At 28.9% G+C, this 23,488-nt stretch overlaps 4 protein-coding genes, 1 long non-coding RNA gene and 1 pseudogene across 7 annotated transcripts; 3 read left to right on the forward strand and 3 right to left on the reverse strand.

The window, feature by feature from the left end:
- Nucleotides 1–21: 21 nt before the first annotated feature.
- Nucleotides 22–4,161, reverse strand: LOC149881260 (solute carrier family 15 member 4-like). Of its 2 annotated transcripts, none has more exons than XM_090068966.1 (5): nt 3,170–4,161; nt 2,821–2,989; nt 1,996–2,188; nt 1,040–1,234; nt 22–759 (listed from the first exon to the last, which is right to left on the reverse strand). In XM_090068966.1, exons 1-5 carry the CDS (start codon nt 3,997–3,999, stop codon nt 431–433), a joined length of 1,716 nt encoding a protein of 571 aa, XP_089925092.1. In that variant the 5' UTR covers nt 4,000–4,161; the 3' UTR covers nt 22–430. The 2 variants fall into 2 exon arrangements, with proteins under 2 accessions (XP_089925092.1, XP_089925093.1); XM_090068967.1 differs by having other exon boundaries at nt 293–759; nt 2,821–2,986.
- A 1,065-nt stretch (nt 4,162–5,226) lies between these two features.
- LOC149881261 (uncharacterized) lies at nt 5,227–8,697 on the forward strand. The gene is made up of 2 exons (XM_090068968.1): nt 5,227–6,318; nt 6,436–8,697. Exon 2 carries the CDS (start codon nt 7,419–7,421, stop codon nt 8,436–8,438), a length of 1,020 nt encoding a protein of 339 aa, XP_089925094.1. The 5' UTR covers nt 5,227–6,318; nt 6,436–7,418; the 3' UTR covers nt 8,439–8,697.
- A 5,077-nt stretch (nt 8,698–13,774) lies between these two features.
- On the reverse strand, nt 13,775–15,961 carry LOC149881262 (uncharacterized; annotated as a pseudogene).
- Nucleotides 15,828–19,017, forward strand: LOC149881263 (uncharacterized). 2 transcript variants are annotated; one of them, XM_090068673.1, is made up of 2 exons: nt 15,828–17,826; nt 18,165–19,017. In XM_090068673.1, the coding sequence occupies exons 1-2, from the start codon at nt 16,511–16,513 to the stop codon at nt 18,166–18,168; spliced, it is 1,320 nt and encodes a 439-aa protein (XP_089924799.1). In that variant the 5' UTR covers nt 15,828–16,510; the 3' UTR covers nt 18,169–19,017. The 2 variants fall into 2 exon arrangements, with proteins under 2 accessions (XP_089924799.1, XP_089924798.1); XM_090068672.1 differs by having other exon boundaries at nt 15,828–19,017.
- Nucleotides 19,018–19,780: 763 nt separating this feature from the next.
- On the forward strand, nt 19,781–23,344 carry LOC149881264 (uncharacterized). Its single transcript, XR_016445608.1, has 2 exons — nt 19,781–19,893; nt 21,626–23,344. It is a non-coding gene; the product is annotated as an uncharacterized LOC149881264 (long non-coding RNA).
- LOC149881265 (uncharacterized) lies at nt 20,180–22,128 on the reverse strand. The gene is made up of 2 exons (XM_090068676.1): nt 21,588–22,128; nt 20,180–21,046 (listed from the first exon to the last, which is right to left on the reverse strand). Exons 1-2 carry the CDS (start codon nt 22,077–22,079, stop codon nt 20,438–20,440), a joined length of 1,101 nt encoding a protein of 366 aa, XP_089924802.1. The 5' UTR covers nt 22,080–22,128; the 3' UTR covers nt 20,180–20,437.
- Nucleotides 23,345–23,488: the final 144 nt, after the last annotated feature.

A 23,488-nucleotide genomic window follows, 5' to 3' on the forward strand; every position in this document is an offset into this window, starting at 1 on the left:
TAAACTAAAAACCAAAAAACAACTGCTCTTTTAATTTATTTGATCAACTATATTATTTACAATTCAGAAATAATGTGATAATAGAAACTAGTAAAAGTATTTTAAAAAAACTAAAAACATATGACTTTTAAAATTAACAGATTTTTTGTTTTTTACTTAAAAATATTAACAATAGAGTAAAATATTGAATCAAAACAAAAAAAAAACAAAAAAACAAAAGAACAAAACAAAAACAACTTTCACATATCATTTTACTTTTATAAGAAAATACTAATAATCAATGTATAAAAAAAACACAATATCTAAATATTTTAACATTTAAATTATTCAAAAATTTATAAAAATTTCATTTTAAAAACAAAATAGAAAAGTGTCACATGGAAAGAGCACAACTAATTTAAGGAAACTGGAAAGAAAAAAATTATTGCCATTATTTGTTGGTAATTGTCTCTATATCCTGGATACAAGAGATCATTTTATTAGGTGATTGATATTTTTCCAGGAGCTGCTTTTTGGACCAAGCATAAACAAGAAAACCAATCAAATTAAAGACATTTAAGAAACTCAAAAAGTAAAAGTAATAGTACAAATTACCACTCAAAAACTGATTTGATGCTATTAAAACTTCAAGTTTTAGAGCATTTCCAACTAAAATGAATATGGTACTCAAAAAAGTCCCTAGACCATTTACAAGGAAGAACAAGCTGGTGACAAAACTTTGCATTGACTTTGGTGATTCACAGTAAGCATACTGCAAACCTAACGAAAAAAAAAAATAAATAAAAATACTTACACATGTAAAAGTAAAAGTAATCAATTAACTTAAGTTTGATGGAAAAAAAGAAAAAAAAAATGAACTTAAAATGTTACAGCAAAAGATATTTTTGTAGAACTTAAAACATCAAATTTTCTACTTTTCTTAAAACAGAGTTTTAAAAACTTTAGAAGTTTAATGATAAGTAAAAGTTTAACTTAACTTTCATCACAAACATCTAATAAAAGTATACAAGTAAATCCCAAACAAATAAAAAAATGCTACCTGAAATAATAACAAATATCTCAGATAAACCCATGAGTGTGTATTGAGGTACCTGGTACAAGATAGTCATGTTTGCTGCAATTACTGTGATATTTTTGTTTAAGTTAAAGGTATTGACTACCATATTTTTATTATTCACCCGATAATATTCAATGGTGCCAGCAGCATATAGAGACAAAGCTCCCAAAATCATACCTTTCAATGTAAAGACAACATTTGCTATCAATATTTGGTACACAGACAATATTGATTATTTTAAAATGAACAAAATATTTATATCAGTTCATAATACTTGATTGTACAAAAAACATATCTATTGGCAGGAAAAATTATAAAAAAAACCTGATGACCAATCAAAAATCAGATATAGAAATGCTTTCAAACTATTTTATTTGAGAAAAAAACTTTCATGAGACTTTTTGAAGAGAACATTTTTAAGTCTGTTGTTAAAGAAGAGAATTATTTTAAACATACTTTACATTTAAATTTATACCTTAAAAAACCAAATAAAGTTACATTAAACTTTAAACACTAACATCATGTGTTTAAAAGCTGATTAATGTGACATTAAACATTAAAATCTTAAAATAATATTATTGAAGTAGAAGATAAGTTGCAGTTATTCAGCTCATTGGAATAAATTTTGGTGTTTCTTCATCAGAATTCTTTTCTTAACAAAACTAGAAACTTAAGAACTATGTGTAACTGATACATAAATCACTTAGAAACTCAATTAAAAAAGAAAAAATGATTCAAGGTACACTTTTAAACTTAAATCTTAATTAAAATTTTAATAAATAACATATACTTAAGTTACACAAAACAAAAATAGAACCAAAATAAACTAATTTCAATCACTCTGAATATTGTGAGAGTAGTTTTAAAGTTATTTAAACAACAACTTTCAGAAAATCTAAGATGTCACAAGCCATCATGAAGGAAATTTAAACACTTACCAATAGACATCCGAAAAACATAATGTTGATAAACTTGCTGCTTCAAGAGGTAAGAATGCAAGTATTTGTCAATAAGAGGAACAAAAATAAGAACAGTAATAATATTTAGGATACTTAACCAGGCTGCTGGAATAGGCCTAGAACCAAAATTAACATTCATATGAATACCTTGAACCAGGTAAAGGCTTGAAACCTACAGTCAAAATTAAAAGGTAACAATGAGTCTGGAAAAAAAAGAGGTGATTACGGGCAGTAATAAATAGGGCTACATGATTAGGGCTTTTAATGGGAAAATAATGGACAATAAAAAATAAATAAAATCTGATTTTGTTATACTACCATAATCAGATTATATTGACTCTGCTATAGGTAAATATAAGTATGTTTAAATAATGATTAGTATAGAAAACTAAACTTATTGACTTTTTAAGTACTAAATAGATAATGACAATTATTAAATAAATCGTAGTTTGCCTAACTACCATAAAAAGATAATATTGATTCTGCTATGTAACTACTAAGTAACAACTAAGAAACAAATTCTTTTATAAAATAAAAACTCTCTATAAATGGAATGCAACACTGCTCCACAAAAATTAGATGAGCAACTCAAACTAACAACATTTGTTTATTTATGATCTGAAACTACTTAAAAAAGACAATTTTTAGAATACAATTTTTAAAGTTAAGGAAACTTAATGTAAATATAATCTATAGTTCTAAACAAAATATTTTAAAACTTTATGAACAAACCACTTGGCTAACATAAAACAACAACAAAATTAGTTTAACTTAGCTAAAGAAATATCAAACAATCAAAAATACCTGATAGTATCCTGTGCAATATAAAGTAATAAAAAAAAGTGTAGGAAGAACTGAAAACAACTTTTTGATATCTTCAATATCAGCATCTGAATATTTGCCACCATGCATGACTTTTGCTCTATCCAACCAATGTTGTGCAGGAACATATTTTTCATACTTTGAATGACTGCTGAAAAAAACATACAGCTTTCATTATTCCTTCAAATTTTTTTTTTTTTTTTTTTTAATTTTACAGCAAAACTGAAAAAAAACTTTCATAAAAAGTCCACAAAAACCAATTATAGTTAACAGTGTGCCTGTAAAAAAACTCAACATATTAAAAGTACATTTATAGCTATGACAGATTTACCTAGCTTTAGATTTTCTTCTAGCATAACAGCATATTTGAATTAGTTTCTTCAGCAACTTACCATGTGATGGTTCTACTAGATTGTAGTTCTTTTCTTGTGTTATGTAGAAGACAATTAATGAAACTACTAGCAAGAATACAGACACTGAATACCCAATAATAAAACCAAGCTTTTGTTGAAGGTAAGTCATTGGAACAAAACCCACTAAAGCACCAATGTTAATTGCCCAGTAGTAGTAATTAAAAAAGGTCTTTAACTCTACATCTTCAGTATCAGTCAGCTGATCAGCTCCAAATGGGGACATGTTTGATTTAAAGCAACCTTCAGCTAAAGATATAATGAACAGAGAGAAAAAAATCCACACAATAAACCAAGGACTGTTTCCTTTGTTAATAGCATCATCATTTGGATTTGCAACATATTTGATAATAGGCAACATTCCAAAACCAACAATATATATAAGTAAACCAACAACAATTGTACAAAATCTTCCAAGTATAAAATCTCCAAGAACTCCACCAATAATGCAAGATATCCATGTAATACCAAAAAAAGTCTGTGTCATGTTTACACTCTGCAGGTTATTATAGTTAAGATATGCTATTAAGAAGTATGCAAGGTTTGCAACTAAACTGTAATAAGCTGCTCTTTCAAGAACAACAACTAACATAAAGCCTATTTTGGCAAGTTTTTTGTCCTTTTTAAGCTCAATTGTGGTCAATAAAACTCTACGCTGATGATAAGATGAGAACGTTTCTTCTGAGTCACTCTCACTGTCAACTTCTGCTTGATTGGTATTCAATGGATTGTTCTCACATGAATCCTGCATTTTTTTTCCCCTTGCTCATACCAACTTTTTATATGACAGATGGTAAAAATCACTAATCTATTTAAGAATGCTAGATACTTTAACTTTTAAAATTCATTCAAGAGATTTCTGACAGAAATTTTTTTAAAAAATACTTAAACTTTCTATTTCTTTTTTCATTATTATTTTTTCTTTTAATATGGGTAATTTATGGTAACAAAGTTGTGGATAAATAATTTAAGTAAAAAAATGCTAAAAGAAAAATCATGAATTCAACTATATATGCCCTCATAGTATCTCAAGTGGGTGTTTCTGGAGTTTCTTTACCTAGATATACTGTCTAAATTAACCATGATAACTGACGCTGTTTTCAAGACCAATGTTTATGTTTAGGTTAAAGATGCTAAGAAACATAAGCATTTCACTATTCTTTTCCTATTACATTTCAAAAGGTTAAGTTATGGTATAGTTCTATCAGAGTGAAGTACTTTTATTATTTTTTTATTAAACTTGATGTTTAAATAAGAAATGGCAAGAAAACACAAATTATTAGCAATATTTAAATTTTGACAAGAAAAATATTTAATAGAACAAATTGCAAAAAAAATTTAAATGTCTACTTCAACAGCACGGAATGTTATAAAAAAGAAGCAAGAACTGGAAAGTGTGGTCAATTAAAACCACTTCTTCAGCCCAAAAAAAAAAGAGTCAAAGTTCCAAGTTTTTGATTCGAAGAAAAGTGTATTTGTTCAAAGAAAAGTTGGTAAACAGATGATGAAACAGATTATGGTGCCAATTAAAAAAACATGGTGAAGGTAGTGTCGTGGTGGAGGTAGTGTCGTGGTGGAGGTTGTTTTGTTGGTAATATTACTGATAATATTGTTAAAATAGACAAAATAATGAAGAAACAGGTGTATTTGGGCACTTTAAATAATCATGCGATTCCTTCAGGAAGTCGGACATCGGATAACCATTTAAAGTTATTTAAAGATAATAATTCATTTATCAAGAAGATAATGACCCATAGAATTTCTATGGGTCATTATCTTCTTGATAAATGAATTATTACCTTTAAATAACTATATTTCCTCTATAGAACTTATATGGAACGAATTTGACAGAAAAAATTCAAAAAAATTAATGAGCAACAGGGAAAAAGATATGTGGCAAAAACCTAAAAGCGAGTGGCATAAATTTGACTTTCAAAAATTTGAAAGTATGTTTGTGCAGAATTACACGAATATCTAAAGCGGTTATTGCCGCTGAACGTTGCACAGAAGAGAGGGAGTTATAGAATAAATGAATTACTTTGCTTTTTCTTTTTTTTTTCATGTGACTTTAATAGTAATAGAGCATTTATTTCAAGAGATTTTTTATTTTAACTTTTCCTTTTTATACCCCATTCACACCAAAAAAACCGAGTTTTAATAACACTCGCTTTTAAAACGGTGTTTTATTTAGCTACGGGTAATTCCATGTGAAAACAACAAGTTGAGATAACCCACCATCTCAGAAATACTTGATTTTTGGCACAAATGCAGTTAATACCGTCGTTAGGAATAATCAAAAATACTTTGGAGCCAATTTCATTATTTTGAGAGTTGTGGGTCTTTGAAGTTTGAGATTTTTTACATTTTTTTACTCTCCGCGCACTTAGCAACGTCTATAACAACACTTAAATGTTAAAGTATGCACAGTTACATTAACCATACGTTTACAAAATTTAATAGGTATAGAAACTTTTGAAGAAAGAAATCAAAAATCATTACTTAAAGTTATTAGATCTTATATTTAAATAAAAACTTTAAAATGAAAACCGGGTTTTTAACAATAATTTTTTAGTAAACATGTCTAGTTTAAGATTAATAGCAGAAAAGGTATTGATCTATTCATTTTAAATCTTTACAATAACAGTTTATATATAAATACCTGTAAGAGGCAAAAATTATTTCACTGTTTTTTAATGCACATATCTATTTTATTATTGTTTTATTTTTGCAATTTTATTTTTGCATTTTTATTTACCGTTTTGGTTATAATCTCCATATAGAGATTATAACTAAAACAAATTCTCACAAATAAATTATAATTTCTCACATAAGTATTGTTATATATAATACTCAAATGTTAGAACCATTTGCTCCATTTAATTAATTAAACATGAAACCAGAAATTCATTTTTATTTTGAAAATAAATAAGTGTAATAGCTATGATTACACTTATTTATTTTAAAATTATTGACTTATGTTTTCATCATCAAAAGTTCTATCTTGAGAAGTTCCCTGTGTTTCAGAATAAATGCTGTGATCCACTGTTAGTTCACAAAAGACCGTGCATAGGTTAGTAAAGCTTGTCGTAAAGTTTTTTATAGATGTTACTTTGTCATAATTTTTGTGTCTTTATGTTTGTTAATACTAGGCACATTTTATTTTATTAAGTTATATTTTTTAATTTAGCATCTCTAAGAGAAGTCACGTTAAGAACCATAGCTTTAAACAACAGGTTCAATATTGTACCTGGTCAAAAAATTTGTACAAATTGCTTAGTCAAATTAAAAGCTTCCACTGTAATTAATACTGATAACATTGATATTTCTGATGATTACACAAATGAAAGTATAAATAAAGAAAATATTTAACATTCAACAAGAAGCTGATATAAATAAAAACAGACAAGAACTTTCTGATTGTCTCAGTATAATTGGCATGTCACCAGTCAAGCTTCATGGAAAGCCATTTGCGAATTGTATGAGTATTGGGGGAAAAAAATTAAAACTATTACAACAGTTTTCAAAGAAAAGTTATCAAGTTCTTTAAAAATTCCATTGACAGAAGTTGAAGTTTTTGATAATGAATATATTCTTGATTTAAAAAAAAAAGTTGTTCAGTTCGAAAAAATGTTAGTTTTGATAAGATAAACTTGAAAAATGCTGTTTATTTAGGGACAAAATTCAAATATTGACTTTGTGCCCACAAGAATGGTCAATTGAAGTAGCTAGTGAGTATTTTGGTATTTCAAAATATCTAGTAATAAAATCTAGATCTTTAGCAAAAAAGGAAGGAGTTCTTACAGTTCCACAAACTGAGGTAAAATGCTCCCTGATCAAAAAAGTACTTTAGTAAAAAAATTTTATGAAGATGATGAAAACTCGCCAGAAGCCTGGTCAAAAGGATTTTGTAAGTGTTAGTTGGAAAGTCCATATGCAAAAGCGACTACTTTTATCAAGCTTAAAAGAGTTGTTTGTTTCATTTAAAATTCGATATCCACATGTAAAGTTAGGTTTTTCCAAGTTTTGTGTTTTAAGAACTAAATGGTGTGTTTTGCCAAACTCATCAGGAACCCATTCTGTGTGCGTTAGTATCTACCATCAAAACATGAAGTTAATTTCCTACCCATTAAAATTGATTACCATGAACTATATAAATTTATTGTTTGTGATATGCAAAAAAAAGAATGCATATTACATCAATGTACACAATGTCCAAAAAATACATCAAAATTAGAAGAAAAGCTATTCGAACTAATAGGACAGTTTGAGGAAGAAGATTCTATCAAATTTAACAAATGGGTTACTACTGATAGATCAGATTTAGTTATACAGCTTGTTAGCATACCAGATTATGTAAATATGGTGATGGAAAAACTAGTCAAGCTAACAGCGCATTCATATATTTCTAAATGCCAATCTAAATATTTTAAAAATCTTAAAGAAGAACTGCCATCAAATAGTGCAATAATTCTAGGAGATTTTGCAGAAAACTATAGTTTTGTTGTACAGGATGAAGTACAAGGTTTTCATTGGAATAATCTTCTGTGCACACTTCATCCAGTAGTTGTGTACTATAAAGAAAATCAAGTGTTGCATTCCACTTCATATTGCATTATATCAGTTGATAACAATCATGATGTACCAATGGTGTACAAGGTACAAAAATCAATTATCAATAATCTAAAGCAAAAGATACCCAACATTGTAAATGTGATCTACTTTTCTGATGGCTGTTCATCTCAATATAAAAACTGCAAAAATATTTTTAATCTATGTCAGCATAAATCAGACTTTGGAATAGATGCAAGATGGGTTTTCTTTGCAACCAGCCATGGAAAGCAACCTTGTGATGGTATAGGAGGAACAGTTAAACGGCTTGTAGCTAATGCTAGTTTGCAGAGAGTTTCTACAAATCAAATATTAAACTCATGTGATATGTTTACATATTGCACTAACAACATCAAAGGTATAAACTTTATTTATATTTCAAGTGAATGTTTGATAGAAACAAGATTATTACAATCTGAACGATTTAAAAATGTAAAAACAATACCAGGAACAAGAGGCTTTCATGAATTTATTCCTGTATGTCAAAATGAAGTTAAGATGAAATACTGCAGTGATGACACTATCCCTACCTTGACTTACAAGTTTAAAAATTGTGAGATGCAAAGTGATGTGCAAAGTTGATGTGGGATTTAAATTTATGCACCAACATGGCCCTTAAATCTTAAAAAACATTTGCTTGCTTCCTTTTATCAATTATTTCTTAGAATTGACAGTTTGCGTATGTCTACAATATGTATATGACAATATTTTTGAATTTGTTAAAAAATATCACCTAATTTTGTTTTGTTTTACAGTCCAAAGAAAAACAAAGGAATATGTGAAGAAGTTCACTAATTTGTATATAAATTTTTCAATTCATAAAAACATGGAATTCAAAGAATTAATGTGTTTTGATATTTAAAATTGAGTTTATTTACGGACAAGGATACTATTTATGGACATGGATATGTCATGAATATTGCATTTTTATACCCTAAGTGAAAATACCTCTTATTTTTGACTAGCTCTGGGTGAAAATACCTGTTTTTAATATTTAAATATTTTTAATTGAGTTTATTAAATATGCATATTGTAGTTTTACACATAAGTAAGAACTCTTACTTTCTGGCTCTGCCTAAACATAAATACCTATCAAGTTTCTGTCTCAATCTCAATATTCTTTCAATGAAAAATAAAAATTAAATTTTTTAGATTAGTAAGTCGAAAAACAACTCGGTTTTTTTTTTTTTTTAGGTATTTATATATACTTTAAGAATATGAAGTTTGGAAATATATAGATCATAACCTTTTCTGTAATTCCTCTTATAGTAAGCCTGTTTACTTTTAAATTTTATTAAAAACGCTAATTTACTCTTTGATTTATTAATAAATATAAAAAATTATTGTTTCTTAGTATAATTTTATGGTTTAGCATCTAATAATATGTGGAAAATTTCAAATTATGAAATAATATAGTTAAGGTAACAACGTATGTATTGACATTTACTTGTTACAAAGGACGTTGCTATAGGAGCATGATAAGTAAAAATGTTACAAAGTTTTGAATTTTAAACGAGCATAACTTCTAATATATTCCGATTTGTTCAAAACAACTTTGTGGAATTCTTTTTAGCGTAGTTAAGTATCTTTGTTGCAAAAATTAAGTCATTTAGAGATAGTGGGTTATTTTTTTGAAATTTTGTCGTTTTGACACGGAATTACCCCTACCGCTTTTTTTAACTCTTTTATTTGAAACAAGAGGCCGGGTGAATAAAAATTAGCCAAATTCATATAACGCGGTTTGTAGGGAAAAAAATTAAAATGGTAGCGTTTTAAATAACAACAAAATCGTGTGAAGTCTATTTTTGTATATAGATAGTTTTGTTTATATAAATTTCAAATCTTTTTCAATAAAAATAGCGACTTTAGTTTAAAGTCGTATTATGTCGAAAAGTATAGATTGATTCAAAAGCGAAGAAATGAATTTTTAAAAGTAAACGGTTTTTTTTATATTAATTGTGGATTTTACTAAAAATGTTGTTTTCTGAAGCACATGTCCATCTTACCATTTTGAAATCTAGGATAGCTAAAGCTATTAATTTAAACTTTTTTTCTGAATAAAAAACACGAATAGAACAGCTTTAAAATGCGCTAAAAAAGTTTAAACAAAGCTATCATTTTTATTTTTTTCCCTACAAATAGACCCAGGCCTCTGACGTGTTTGGCTAATGGAAAAAATGCGTCACAAGATTAAATAACCACGATTAAAACAAGTTTTATTTTTGGTGTGAATGGGGTATTATTCTAACTTTTTCCTTTCCACAGTGGTCCAGAATTGTCACATTTGAGGCAAAAATCATATCTTCACCATTTTTGAAGCTAAAACGCTAAAATTTTCGGTGAATATTCATTATACCCTGACCCACAAAAGCAGCTATTATAATGTCCCTCGTCATACCTCTGAAGGACACGCCAACGACATGAAACCAAGGACAAACGACACAACGAATAATAAACATGTGACACATATTTCATACTTAATTTTCAATGAACTATTGACTATAAATTAATAGAACATTGAATTGATTTTATTGATTAGTCACCGGCATGTATAATAAGTTTTTGCTCGATTGAATAAATATCATACAAGTGCAGAACACCAAGAACACATAACATAAAACTTACAATTAACAGACTTATTTTACGGAAGAACTTTTAACTTAATATTCTCTGGAGAACATGTTTCATTTAGTACATAGTGGTAGATTTAGTGTATAGCATAAATAAATTCTAAAATAGCACACCAAGGACACATGACATAACATGTGACATGCTTTTTGTAATTACACCTATATTTTTAGATCTATAAGTTGACATAAAAAAATCATATTCTGCTTTAACAATTTGCTGATTTTTTATAGCAAATTGCATTCAAACAGGGCGACAATATTGGGTTGAGGATGTTTTGGGGTTAGTCCAAAGAATAACATTAGTTTCCTGTATTTTAAATTGCACAGGTACTGTACATGAAAGAAACAAAGATTCTTCAACTGGAACTGGGATTCTGTCCTCTTCATCTTCAGTTCTGTGTTTATAAACAGACTGTCCAGCTGAACCATCAAATCCAACTTTGTTTATAAGAAGAAGAGTATTGCAAGGCTAAGGTAGTTTTGATTTATCCATGACTTTCCAAATCCTGTTTGCAGTGTGATCCATTATTCCTTGAAGATTCACAGAAGCACTGTAGTCTGAGGTAACAATTCCGGAAACTGGAATGCAATCATTTTTAGCTTTCACAATATAATTGTAGGCAGGGTATAGCATGCAACCTTTATCTAAGGCCCCTTGGCAAATAGTTTGATAGTCAGCCCTACTCATTCTACAGTCTAACATTAAAGCTAGAGCTTCTTCTGCTGAGTAGCTTTTAGAGCGTGATATATTGCAGGATCCATCAATTTTACTTTCCATCAAATGTTTCAGAACTTGGGCGTCTTTAATTCGTCCTTCTTTGTTGAGATTAAGAAAAAGGGCATTAAACAGGATTTCATTGGTAACTCCTAATTTTTTAATAATGTCTGACGATCTTCTTTTCTTGGACCTTATTGAGAGATCTTTAAATAATTTTGATGGTGCACTTCGTTGTAAATTGTTTATTATAACTTGCTGTTGAGGTTCATTTACAATAAATTCCATATGTAATCATTTCTCGTAACGATTTATAAATCTTGCTTTTTGTCTACCTATTTGACTCCATTTCTTTTTAAAGTCTTTCATAAACTTTTCAGTTAACCTAATCTGATTGTGCTTGGGATAACATTGAGAAAACAATATACTAATTTCGGTTTGTGCTTCCTTACTAATTAAACTTACATATTTATTCTCATATTTTCCTTTAAACAAGTAATCAAAAATGTCTTTGTTCTTCATATAAAAACTTGGTTTCACCACTTATTAGTTACTTGATTTTTTGTGAATGTTATTTGTTTTGATTGTTTTGTTTATCCGTTTTTTCCGCTTTTATTCTAGAATATTCCGCTATTAGTTTTCACGGTTGAAACTAGAAAAAACAATATTTCGAAACATTGGGAGTGAGAGGGGAGCTGCATTTTAGTCTAAATACATCATGTTTGGACTAACCCTACAGGTACAAAAGCAAACAAAAGCAGCCAGAGCTTTTTCTAAATTTTTCTAAACACGCTATTTTTTCAAAAGCAAAAAATTTCAAAGTGGGCAAACCTGGGCGAAAATTTTCCTGGTCGATCAAAGTTTTATTTTTTAACAATTTATTTAAAAAAGTGTTAAACAAGCGGTAAATTGTGTCTTTTGTAAGCTTTTTTACATTTCTAAATTATTTTATGCTGACCTTCTACATTTCCTAAGAATATTCAAAACAATTTTCATAGCTTTGATATCGGTAGGAGTCAGCATAAATTAAAGTTTGCAGACAGATTTTTGCCCGAAAAAATGGAATTTTCTTCAGTCTTTGAACTTTAAACCCTCCTTAGACAAATTTTTAAAAAAATTACGGACCTTGAAAATTGAAATCTGGTCTTCACATAACATACATAATTCAATTTTAAGATTTTTATTATAAAACAATATATATTTTTTTATTTATGGCATGGTCCTGGACCACTGTGCATTCGAATAATTAGGGTCGTGTATAATAGAACATGTATGAGTTAATCGTAAGCTGGTTGCGGTTCTTTGTGGAAGATTTTTCAGCTCTGTAATTGTTTTCCATTAAAAAAACTCTCAAATGTTTTATCATAAGAAATTTTCAAAAAGAAAAATATTTTTGTTGCTCTATTGATTTTGGTGAGATGATCGATTTGGCGGAATGTTGGAAGATTGTGTCTGAAGTTAAGTATCCTCAGCTGAAAAAGATTATCATAAAAAGCTATTTGACTTTTCTGTTCAGCATTTTGTTTATAGATGTGAATCTTTTCATTTTGTTTAGAGATGTGAATTTTTCACTTTGAGGTTTCAAATCAAAGTATCATTCCAGTCAGCGTTTTTCAGAATTGCTTAGAATTGCAACTCTAAGCTTGAAGCCAGATTATAAAAAACTTAACAGTAAAGTTCAGAATGTTTGCATCTGATTGAAAAATTCAAAAAAGCATATGACCAGCAGCATATGCTTCTTTAAACAATTATGTAATTGATTTTGTAGTGTGCATAGAAGGATATCAGATTTTTATTTTGCTAGATTGAAATGCATTGTACAAAATACTCAAGAAAATTTGAAATTGTAAAAAATTTTAGTTATAGTTTTTGATTTTGTTTTTTGTTTTGTTTGTTTTTTTTATAAGAAGTAGTAAACATAAATCTGGTACATAAAAATTTTCTTAAAACTTACTTCCATCTAAGTTTCTAAGTTTAGAATCTAAGTTTCATTTTATAAAATAGTTTACAGCACTCATTTCGCAAACAGTTGTCAGCACATAAATTTCAAAGTTTTTTCTAAAGCAGAGAATCTTCAAAATATTTTCGGCTCACGTTAGAATGTGCTTAGTGTTTGAATTGCGGCTCACGCGTTATTTAGTCTGGCCCAATTATAGGGTAAACCAATGATATATTATATATACTAGATGTCTAACTTGCGGGATTTTATTGGACAAAAAGTGAAGCCGCTTTTTTTGTTTACAAATTGAATCCGCCATTTGTAATAAGGGCAAAAATTATATCCGACGTGCGAAATAAAAGTTAAGAATGAACGTTTTTGCCCGAATTAGAAATGGCTCCCACGGCTTCACATTTCGGATCGAAGTTAGACATCTAGTATATATAATATATCATTGGGGTAAACTAACCAATATCTGGCCTAGACATGGCGTACTTTATAACAGGCCTATTCACCGTGCGGATGACGTCATAAACTGGAGGCGAGTTTTTTTGAACAGAAAAAAATAAACACCTTACTCTTTTCTTTTTTTTTTTTAATCAACAATGCAAAATAAAATACAATATATATTTTTTATCAGCAATATGCAGTAAAATACAATATATGCAGTAAAGATATAAATAAATATATATATAATTATCAATTTATATATTTCAGGCATCAGAAAAAAAAATTTTTTTCTTTGTTGGCCTGTGTTATTAAATACTGAGTTTCAAAATTTTTTGTTTTGGTTCTTTTTCAGATCTTGGAGAATACAAATTACAAAAGTTTTTAAAGAATATATTTGAAATAACCCCATGGTTTCTGTTCATATTTAGTTGGTTTGATTCAGAAATAAGCATCATTAGATTGCACAAAGAAGAAATACATGTATTATCAGCTACTTCACGAAACATTATATAGCAATATATTACCCATTGACATACCAAATCACCAGGCACTGTTAATCCCCCACGATTGATTTCCTCAGTAAAATCTCTGAATTTCTCATAATAAAAATATGAGTCATCTGAATCTTTATCATTTCTAACAATATATCCGGCTATGTAAATCAGAGTCATTTTGACATCTATAGATAATATTTTTTCTAATTCTGGTAGGTTATCAAATATCAAACATTTTTCTTCATCTAAATAAAAACCACATCTTTCACAAGAATGCCCTGATGTAGTAAAATCAAGACCAACACCATTATTTTCTAGCTTCATAAGTAGTTTTGCTTTTATAATACCAACTTTCTCAAGTATTTGTTAAACAGTAATAAAGTATGTACCACCTGATCCTTGCCTGAGTTTTCCAAACTGTTTCTCTAAAGGATCAGTTGTAAATGTTCCAAGCAAAACATATTTATGACTTGTAGACAAGAGGAACTTTGACAACTCCACAAGACCATTACAAGTATGATAAAGACTATTAGAAGTATCTTTTGAGAAACATTTAAAACGGACTTTTTGAGAAGAGCACATTTGTTTAGCCATGTTTCCAAATTCTAACAGTTTTTGAAGATTAAAGTCACCAGAAGAGAAAATAGCAGCTCGATTTGGATCACACACACGTACATCTGCATAAGGGCTATGAATATTAACAACTTTCCAAAATTCATTTATTATTGAAAGAAAATAAATAGTATCATCAACATCTTTTAATTCTGGATGACATTTTAAGGCACACACTGTTTCTTCACAAAATACTTTCAGACAAGTTGAAACTTTTTGCCTTTCAATTGGTTTGGGAAACACAGCAATGTCAGTAAGTTTAGACATTTTAATCATTTGATTTGATTCTAATTTATGTAATGCTACAATGTGAGACCATTTAGCAACTTTTTTTCCTTTTTAACAAAAAACTCAAGTTCTTGAGTTTTTTCAGTTATCCAATTATTGCAAATATTTTTTAAAAGGTGTACATAATCATATAAAAGATATATATTATCTTTTGTTTGCCAAGGTACACCATCTGTCTCAAATTTCTTGAAAAATGCCTGATTTGTCCTGTTACCATCACAAATTATAGATACAACATTACCACCTGCTGCTTTTATGGCAGATAAAAGAAAGCTAGTTTGTTCAAAAAGAAAATTTGAATCGACTTTACACACAGGAAGCATTTTGCATAAAAATTTGGGTCCACCAAACAAAGTTACAACCATAAAACTTAAAACAGTATTAGCAAGAACACTTGGATTGTTAACTACTTTTCCAAAAACTGTTCCCCCATGGTACTGCAACATAGTCTTAACATAAACTTCATCTAATAAAAGAATACAATTTTTATGTCTAATATCCGTTAAATTTGAAAAAACCTTTTGTAGATAAATATCCTCATGAATAGACTTCACTTTAGATGTTAGTCTTGCTAATGTTGTAATGCTAGGAAGTTCAAAGTCTTCTCTGAGACGATTATATGTAGAACGTGACATTGCAAAGTACTCAAATGCTCTTACCATTGTTTCAACAGAATACTTTTTATCGGTAAAATATTTATCACCCATTGAAAAAAGTTGCTGTTGAATAATATTTTTTTTACTACTTATCTCACAAGTATTTAAAAATCGAACAGCTTCTGTAATATGGGACCATCTATTCAATATGGTAATTCTGTTTTTTGAGAGAGTTTTTATTATACAACTAACTCCACAATGAAATGATCCATAATGAAAATTATTATCTACTTTCAGAACAAACAAAGGTACACCTGTGTTATGGAAGAACTCTAATGATTGAATCAATACTTGATTCTCTGTTTTAATATTAAATAGTATATTAATTCCATTATAGTTTTAGTTTTCAATGTTTGCTTTCAGATCATTAAACGATTTTATAACATCTTTAAAATTAAACTCAGACAACTCATCAGGTTGAAAATTTCTAGTTTCTGAATGAGTTCTTGAAGTAGTTCTGGGACAAGCAGATGGCTTAGGAATTAAACTTGGTTTCACACACGTAAACACAGATGGAGGATCACGAGGTCTTTCTTTGCCATAATCTTTTGTTGAAACATATCCAACAGGCCAGTGCCTTTCACAAACAACGGTGTCTTTCCTATCTGGTATATTGTCTCTTGGTATAACAGCCAACCACTTTTTTCTTTCTTCTGGTGTTCGAGGAAGGCGAAAAGTTTTTTCTTTGGAGCATGGCCTTCTTTATAGAAGGCCTCGACACCGTGCGCGATTTTTTTTGACTGAAGGCCAGTTTTTAAAAACTTCTTATAAACGCAAATTTTGTTTGGATAAAGGTGTAAAATATTGATTGCTATTTTTCAGAAATATTTAAAGTTATTCTTCAAGTGAATTTAAATTAAATAATTTAGAATGCCTTTAAAATGCTGTGTTCCAAAATGTTCCTCAAATTATAAGTCTTCAGGTTGTAATGTATCTGTATATAAATTCCCTCGTGAAGAATCTGAAAAAAATAAATGGTTTATTAGTATCCCTCGTTTAAATTGGACCGTTACAAAATTCACTGCTGTTTGTAAATTGCATTGGCCAGATGAAGCGGAGTTTACATTATGTCGTGGTAAATTGAGACCGATTCATGCTCCATCAGTGTTTCCAAATATCTCTAAAAGTTGTCTCTCCTCTCCACCACCAAAAATGAGAAAGACTTTATCTTCTTCTTCAAAAAGAGGTATCAAAAAAGATGAATTAGAAGAATATAAAATAATTGATAATTTAAACTTTGGAGAAATCGAAAAATACTTATCTAATGATAATGATTTGATTACATACAAGCAAAACAATTCAATTTTCATCCAATCTAAAGTATTCAATTGTGGAGTTCCACTATTTTTGCTGATAATTAATCAAAGTTTGTTGTTCGAAGCGTTTCATTTTGGTTCAAAATGTACTATTAAACCTCTGTCAAATAACAAAATCACTTCTCTTTGTACAAAGTCATCTTTAAACGAAGCCCTTAGATATCTGAAAATTAAGGATAAGGATCATAAAATTCAAATAATTCTTGAGCATCTAAATGTAATGGGAGATCATTCTGTGGGTTGTGCTGTCTACTCTGCTGATATAATAACGAGAGCTTTTGAATATTTTGCAACAAGTCGTTCCACCTACCATCGATTATGTTATGATTATCAGTTGCCAAGTATTCGAACTTTGACGCGCATAACTTCAAAAATAAACTCTCAGGATGATTTAACTTTTTTAAGTTCTGTGTTATCGAACTTAGATGAAAAAAAAAGAAATTGTGTTTTATTGATAGATGAAGTTTATGTAAAAGCAGCATTATTATATCAAAGTGGAAATATTTTTGGAAATGCTGTTAATGATCCAGAGAAATTAGCTACTACTGTACTTTCATTTATGGTCAAAAGTCTTTATGGTGGACCTGAATTTTTAGCAAGAGTTTTACCAGTTAGTAATCTGACTTCAGATTTCCAACTAGAACAATGCAAATTAATTGTAAACACCATAGAAACCTCTACGTGTAATGGTAAAGTAATTGCAATTATTACAGATGGAAATAAAGTTAACCAAAGCTTCTTTTCTAAACTCAAAACAGTAGAGGGAAAACCTTGGTTATGTCAAAATGGTTCTTATATTTTATATGACTATGTTCATCTTTTGAAGTGCATAAGAAACAATTGGCTAACAGAAAAACTAGGTCAGTTGCAGTTTATTCATAATGAAATAACTCACATTGCAAATTGGAGAGATTTAATTAACTTATATACACTTGAAAAAAACCAGTTAATAAAGTTATCCAAATTGACTGAAACATCAATAAATCCTAAACCAATAGAACGACAAAAAGTAAGCACTTGTTTACAAATATTTAGTGAAGAGACAGTTGCAGCTCTAAAAACTCATCCTAAAATAGAACAAGAAAGTGTCAAGGGTACTGTTATTTTTTTGGAGTTAATTATAGAATTTTGGAAAATAGTGAATGTTAAATGTCCAGGTGCCAATGCTAGATTTAGGGATGAGTCGCGTAATGTAATCAGATCTTCAGATGACATTAATTTAAAAAAGTTGCTCGCTATTGCAACAATGGCTGAAAATATGAAACCAACATCTGGTAAACGTGTTCGCCAACTTACGAGAGATACAAGCAATGCTCTTTCACATACTTGTCGTGGCCTAGTTGATTTGTCTTGTCATCTTTTATCAAGTGGAAATGAATATGTTATTTTAGGTTGGTTTTCTAGTGATCCAATTGAAAAATGTTTTGGAAAACTAAGGCAAGGCTCTGGTGGTACTTACTTTATAACAGCTAAATCAGTTATCGAAAAAGTACGTATTCAACATGCTAAGCTGGTGCTACAACTGAATATTGATGTAGAAGGAAATGATGGCCATGACTGTCTTTTATGTCTTGAAGATTTAAATGATAGGGAAATTGATATAATTTACAATTTAGCAGATCTAGAAGATACTATAAATATAGACATTTTATATGCTATTGTCTATATTGCTGGTTATGTTCAAAAGTGTTCTACTGAAGAAAATGATGAAGATACAACTACATATTATGAAAAATATGGAACTTATTTGAATACTTTAAATAGAGGAGGATTAACTATTCCATCAGATACTCTATCTCAGTGGTCCTTATTTTGCTACATATTTTTTACTTTATTAGATAAAAGAGTTTGCAGAACATTTCTTATACGACAGTTTGCATTTATTGCAGAGTTGTACCGTTTTTCTATTGCAAAGAAACAATGCCAAACATTAGCAAACATTTTTTTAAAGAACTTTGCATTACTTCACACTCCCAAAAGTAATAAAGAAACCAAACTAAAAGAAATCAAGCTTATGTAAAAAATTTTTTTCATGTTTAGTAAAAAAATAATTTGGTTTTTTATTGGTGTATTTTTCTCATTACTTATTATTTCTTATATATTATATATATAAAATTTTGATTTAAAATGTTTTTATTCATTTTAATAAATAATTTAAGCTTATAAAAAAGTTGTTAATTTAACGTCAAAAAAATAATTTTATAATAATGCATCAAAAAAATGCAAGTAGAATGTTCACTAATTATATATTTAGTCTTAGCAAAGCTATACAACATTTTTCTATTTTACTAAACCGCGATATTTTTTTTTAAATCGGCCTTCAGTCAAAAAAAATCGCGCACGGTGTCGAGGCCTTCTATAAAGAAGGCCATGCTTTGGAGCTTCTATCATAATTTCCGTTGCAATTTGTGACACAGCATTTACGACCCATGTTTATTATAAATATTATTGATTACTTAAAAACTTTGACTAAATAATTTAGCAAGACCCTTCAACGCTTCACAAGTATCAAAATTAAAAAATACAAAATGTTCGCCTCCAGTTTTTGACGTCATCCGCACGGTGAATAGGCCTGTTATAAAGTACGCCATGGGCCTAGACGATAATTCGTCTGACTTTTTTTTCCCGTGAACTTTGGGAAGTTCACGGGAACTTTGGGCAGTTCCCGTGAACTTTGGGGAAGTCAGACGAAAAAACTTTGGTTTTTGCGCTACTCAAGTGAACTAAGGCGGGAAACCAGGATTTTTTCAACAAAAACTGTACTTATGCTATAGTTGATATTTCTACCGGAACAAATATGTTCCTGCGGCTTTCCTTTGATCTTATTGAAATATCGTAAAGTTTCGGGGGTTTAATTAAAGGTTGCGCCAAAATTTAGTTAATTAAATTGTCAGTGCTATTCAGATGCAATATGACAAACGAAAAGGACAATTTAGAGTATGCTTTTAAAATAGTTTGTGATTTATTTTTATTAAGTCTTTAAAGGATTACCAAAAATATATCACACCTTTAAAAACAGAGTGTATGTATGTATGTATGTATGTATGTATGTATGTATGTATGCATGCATGCATGTGTGCAAGCATGTATGTATGTATGTATGTATGTATGTATGTATGTATGTATGTATGTATGTATGTATGTATGTATGTATGTATGTATGTATGTATGTATGTATACATAAAATTTAATTTTAGGAAAGAAACAAATTTTAACAAAAAAATATAAAACAAAATTCTATTAAGATAAAAATAAATTTACAAAAGTACCGGAACACATTCTGAAGCAAGTGAACAGTCAGAATCTACAAAGTTTATTATTGAATTAGCTGCACAGCCTTCAAAAAAACTGTCATTCATATTTGAAGATGAATGTGTAAGGCTAGAATCAAGTATATTGTGAGTCAACTCAATTGGAATATTCTCACATTCTTGATTTAAAGCAAAAGATATTTTTGATACTAAACTTGTTGCACTGTATTCTAGATCCAAACTAACTTATGAATTGGAAGATAACAATTTTCCCCCAACAACATGTGTTTTTTCAAGACTGATGTATGTGATAGGCAAATATTAAAGGTTTGAAGTCGATTAAAAGTCATTTTGTCAACTTTTCCTCTTTGAAGAACTAATGAATTAACAATAGCATTAGCATTCATTTGTTGATTATGACACATTAGTAAACAACTAATAGCATTTGTAATTGCAGGTATACAGGTCTTAAAAGTTTTTCTTGTGTTTCTTTTGATAGATCTTGAGTTTCTTGCACATGAAATTGCCATTTCTTTTAAAAAAGGAGCTTTCTCACATAACTCATTATATTGGATTTGATACGAAACTTTATAAGCATTATTAATATCAGGTAGTTTAAATGGTGAAGATGGGTTTTTACATAAAATGTCTACTTCAAAAGAAACATTAGTGTTGATATAATTAATTATAGAAACATTAAATGCCACTGGATCAAGCTCTTTTAATGTTTTAAAAATCAGAACAACATTTCCTTCAATGGCAGATTTAATGACTCTTTTTCTATTTAGAGGAACATTAAATGTGTTAACTTTTGAACTTGATTTATTAGTTAACAAAATCTAAATTAAAAAAAAATAATAATAATAACTACTGTGGAAGATTATTTAACCATTAAACCTTTAATAGAATCAAAACAAAAAATTTTATATATTTTTAAGATTAAAAAAACAAAAAATTAGGTCTTACTGATCTGACTAATCAGTTGAACTAATCAGTAACTGATTTAACTAATCAGTCTAATTAGTTACTCCAATTGATATTTCAGTAATAAAAATTTTCTCAATTACTTCTTTCTTAAACAATTACTTATTCCTATTTACTCAATATAAATTTGTTTAATTATGAGAACATAAATAAATAGAAAAAGGTAAATAGAGAAAAAACTGTTATGATTTCCAAAATTTCCTCAACATAGAAGTGCCTGGTGGTAAATTATTTACTGAATATAGCAACTTAAATTTACTTATGTTAAAGAAATGTAATTATCTCAAATTTAAAAAATATGACAAAAAGCAAAAAATATGTTTGCCACCCTTTAATTTTTTCATATACATTTTAATGATGATAAATATAATAATACAAAATAAAAATATAAACTACCTCTAAACTACCTTCATCAAACTCCATTTCTTTGTTAGAGAATATTCTACTATCCATGTCTTCTGCTGTTGGTGTAGATGTCAATATTCTTTGTGAGTTTTCTTTAAGAATTTCACGACCTCTTGCAATGGCATTTAAATTTTTTTGTATTTTTGCTAATGTTCTTTTTACATTTGTATAGCATGTTTTACAAATACAATTATAGTCATTTGAATAAATTAACTTTTCATTTATGATTTTTTCTATATTTAGGCCAGCCTCTGTTATTTTTCCCTTATTGTCCCATAGATTAATTTTCATAGAACCAACATCATAGGATGAATACTTTTGTGTGATATTATAAAGACATAAAATGCACACATTTAGTACACTAGGAGGTAAGGAAACCTCAGAAGATTTTGACCTTTTTTTTTGGTAATGGTAAAATGTTTGTTTTTTAAGCATTGAATCATCGTGATCTTTGCATTGAAAATCAATTAACTTATCCTCCATTTATTAAAAACTGGATACCATGTTGCAAAAGAAGAGTACACCAAAACTTGTGATTATATAAAAAGCAAAACAAAATGTTTGAATTTAATTAATTAAACTTGAATTTAATCTGACTGAACTTGGCCACTACTTACGAGTAAGAAAAGAAATAGATGAAATAATAATTATTTTTATGAATCTGCAATCAGAAAAAACATTAATTTGAAAGTACAAAGTACGGGTTTACAAAATATATTCGACGTATATTTAAATTAGGCAAAATGGTTGATAATTGGTTAAAAATATTTAATTTTTAATAACTGTTTTTAAAAAGTTTATTACCCCCATCCTTAAACCTACGAAACGTAATTATATTTCGCCATTATTCATTTTTTTAAATAACCAAAGTTTTCTCGTCTGACTTCCCAAAGTTCACGGGAAAAAAAAGTCAGACGAATTATCGTTTACTACCTTGCATGCTTGGATCCGTACCTTTGAATGCTTGCTACACATTAGCTACTGCTCGGGCATAAAAAAAGTAGCAAGCTAGAAGCAATGAGGATAAGCGTCGTATCAAACAACGTTCGGAAGAAATCAAACAAAAGTTTTAAAAAAAAGGGACTTGTAGACAAACCTAAAATCTCGTTATGGCAATACAAATGATGGGAACACAGCTCCCAGGCGGAGAGATTACAGGATTAAACGCCGAACTAATTAAAAAATTTAGTATTTTATTAAGAAAGCTATCTTCTGGCCAATAAATTGGTTGCGTCAAATTTGAAGAATTTTGTTCTGAAACTAGAACTTTATATTTAGATTTGTATTCGTGGTATTATATGCCTGTTACAGTGCACAAAATTTTAATGCATAGTATTGAAGTTATAAAGTTGTGTATTCCTCCAATTGGCTAGCTCTCAAAAGAATCTCAAGAAACACGAAATAAAGATTGCAGAAGATTTTGAGAGCATCATACAAGGAAAAAATCATGCATTTTTACAAATATAGATTTGCTGAATATGTTCTTAATAACATCTGACCCTGTTATCAACTCATTTAGAAAACTACCAGCAAAAAGAAGCAAAAAATTCCCAGAGGAGGATTTGAAGTTGATTGTCCCGCATTCAAAAAAAGCAAATTGTAATTTGTCCGATGAATCATTAAATGTTTCAAATGATGAGTCTTCCGAAGATTCAACCGTTTAGTGTTCGGAGGAGTCAAATGACGAGTTTTCTGAAAACTGAATGTAACTTTTGTTGCATAACTTTATATATCCTTGTTTTTTTAAATATGTTTTTCATTTTGTACTTCAATTTTTATTATAACAGTTGTCGCTGCGATGAGGAAGGGGGTTGAGGGGTTGTGACCGTGGAGGTTTGCCCCATCCCTTCCCCCCCCTCCCAAAAAAAAAAAAAAGACTTAAGATATTGAAC

Source organism: Hydra viridissima, unplaced genomic scaffold, assembly GCF_058129835.1.
Source record: "Hydra viridissima isolate aposymbiotic clone 2 unplaced genomic scaffold, HvirCarnegie_v1 scaffold_12, whole genome shotgun sequence".
NCBI lineage: Eukaryota > Metazoa > Cnidaria > Hydrozoa > Anthoathecata > Hydridae > Hydra > Hydra viridissima.